The 2,500-nt window shown below is 36.1% G+C and overlaps 1 protein-coding gene across 1 annotated transcript in view; it reads right to left on the reverse strand.

The window, feature by feature from the left end:
• Positions 1-563, reverse strand: part of LOC119598494 (cuticle protein AMP4-like) — an 843-nt gene extending 280 nt beyond the window's left edge. The window contains exons 1-3 of the mRNA XM_037948125.1: positions 490-563; positions 137-342; positions 1-14 (exon numbers count right to left, since the gene is read on the reverse strand). The exon at positions 1-14 is cut by the window's left edge and continues 280 nt beyond it. Coding sequence (XP_037804053.1) covers positions 1-14; positions 137-342; positions 490-498 — 229 coding nt within the window. The 5' untranslated portion in view covers positions 499-563. The remainder of the gene's footprint in view (positions 15-136; positions 343-489) is intronic.
• Positions 564-2,500: the final 1,937 nt, after the last annotated feature.

Genomic DNA, 2,500 nt, shown 5'->3' on the forward strand with positions numbered 1-2,500 from the left:
CTTCCTGAGGATAACTAAAAGAAAAAAAAACGTTAAGTCATGCCACATTTCATTTCGAGCATCCCCAATATCACAACTGCAGTATTCCTTTGTGTAATTCGAGCAAGAAAATATGCAAACAAATTTTGTTACTTACCTCCAAGAGCCAACCATGTTAGAACCGCCAGCGACGCCCTCAGAACCCGAGAACTGGAACACGATGCCATTGGCAGCCTCGAAGTCGGAGCTGTGGGCGCCGAACTGGTCGGGGTTCACCTGGCTGCTTCGCACGATGGCAATGGGCGGGTTGACGAGTGGCAACTGTTCGGCCGCAGCCACAGCCAACACAGCGAGAGCAAGGATCTAGAGTAAAAGATGTTCTAAGTTCACTTCCGCACATTTACATACAGCTATGTTTCACACACACACACACACACACACGCACATATATATGTATATATATGTGTGTGTGTGTCTGTGTGTGCATTGACGTAGGACGTAGGTACTCACGATCTTCATGGTAAGACAGTTGAGAGGTGAGTGCAACGGTCGGTGTGTGAGGCCACATTATATAGTCGGGTGAGAGGGTGACCCGAAGAATGTTTTTTTGAGGATTGAACTTTGTGCGTACGTACATAAGTTTGGGTCTGTTGACACCACATGAGTATAACTCTGTACTTGATTTTTTGTATTATCACTGTATGCGACAATATATATTCATTATCAGATAACAGAAAGCCTGGCTTTTTTATGTCCATTGCAAGCACACTGTAACTGCAAGCTGGCGAGGCACCTGATGTCAGACGAAGACAAGAAAATGGTACATTCACGATCACTAAACCAAGGACACTGTATCGGTTTCATAAATTTAGCCTTTTGTGTGTATGTTGATAGATGTGATGAACTTATACATGTGTATGTATGCATACATATATGTACGTGTGTGTGTACGTACACACGCACACACACACATATATGCATATATAGAGAAGTATAAATAGATAAACACCCTTGTGTATATGTGTGTGTTAGTATATATTTATATATATACAAACACGTACAGACATAGACACACATATACACAAGCGCGCGCGCACACACTACATATATATATATATATATATATATATATATATATATATATATATATATGTGTGTGTGTGTGTGTGTGTGTGTGTGTGTGTGTGTGTGTGTGTGTGTGTGTGTGTGTGTGTGCGTGTGTGTGTGTGTGTGTGTGTGTGTGTGTGTGTGTGTACATATTAATTTACACGTACATATATATATATATATATATATATATATATATATATATACATATATATTTCTTGATGTATATTCATATACATATATAATATATGTGAGTGTGAATTGTATATATGTATACACATATACATATAGACAGAGAGATTGATAGATACAATGTACGTCTTATAAATCAGAAGTTATTACAGACTACTAATGTCATTATCAATGTGATTATTGTTATTGCCACAACACCAATCGATGATAACCACGACTGCAGCATTGTAAGTATATTGATAATTACCATCAATGCCATTCTACTAATTTATGCTATTTTTGTTATTGATGAAACCATCCTCATCGTAATAAGAATCACTGTTATCATTATTTAAAATATTACACATATAAGCTTAATCATTAATAAGAATGCATCGTCATTATTCGTGCTAAGTGTAAGTACCATACCGTTCCTCCTAGTGTTATTAATGCTTTTTATGTTTGACCAGGGATATCACAGGCAAGGTACCATATGCCATTCCATTATATGTCTGCAAAACGTGTGTGGAAGATGAAATCCCTAAAATACATCAAGGCATCATTGATTCAGGACCAAAAAGGGTCATACCTTTTCTTCATGAGCAATGAAAAAAAAAAAAATACTGGGAAAACTTGACTGATATTTCAGGCATTGTTAGTCTTGGTCTGTTTTAAGCGTGCCATGTGTATTGCTCTTGTAAGGAAGATTTCTCTGTTAGTTTTTTTCTGATTCACTTCATTCGGTTTATATATTTTTTTTTTTTTTCCTTTCGGTATTTTGTTTTTTACGTGACAACATTCTCCTCCTCTTTCCAGGTCACGAGTCAGTTCCTTTTATAAATGTACCCCTGATTACACACTGTTATAGAAAATTACCGTATGATATACAGGTTACATGTGTCTATCATATCTTTCTATATGTCTATCTATCAGTATGTTTGTGCTTATAAGTATGTGTATATTATAAATATATGTTTGTATTCTTTCCTCTTTACATGTGTCTTTCTACATACATTTTGAAATTATCTTTCCAAAAGTATGATGTCAGAGAATATTACACAAGAGATTATGGGTCATACGAATATGATAACAGTAAAGATAAACCGTGATTAGAGATAAGAGCAAAATCTAAAAGATGAAAAGAGAAGCTCTGTACATCGTCATGTTGATCAGTTTTTCATCAATCAAATCGCTGCATTCATCCAATTTCTTGAAGCCAAGGTTTGTCCAATCTCTCTGCCTC

The sequence above is a fragment of the Penaeus monodon genome, chromosome 4 (assembly GCF_015228065.2).
Source record: "Penaeus monodon isolate SGIC_2016 chromosome 4, NSTDA_Pmon_1, whole genome shotgun sequence".
In the NCBI taxonomy this organism is placed as follows: Eukaryota; Metazoa; Arthropoda; class Malacostraca; order Decapoda; family Penaeidae; genus Penaeus; species Penaeus monodon.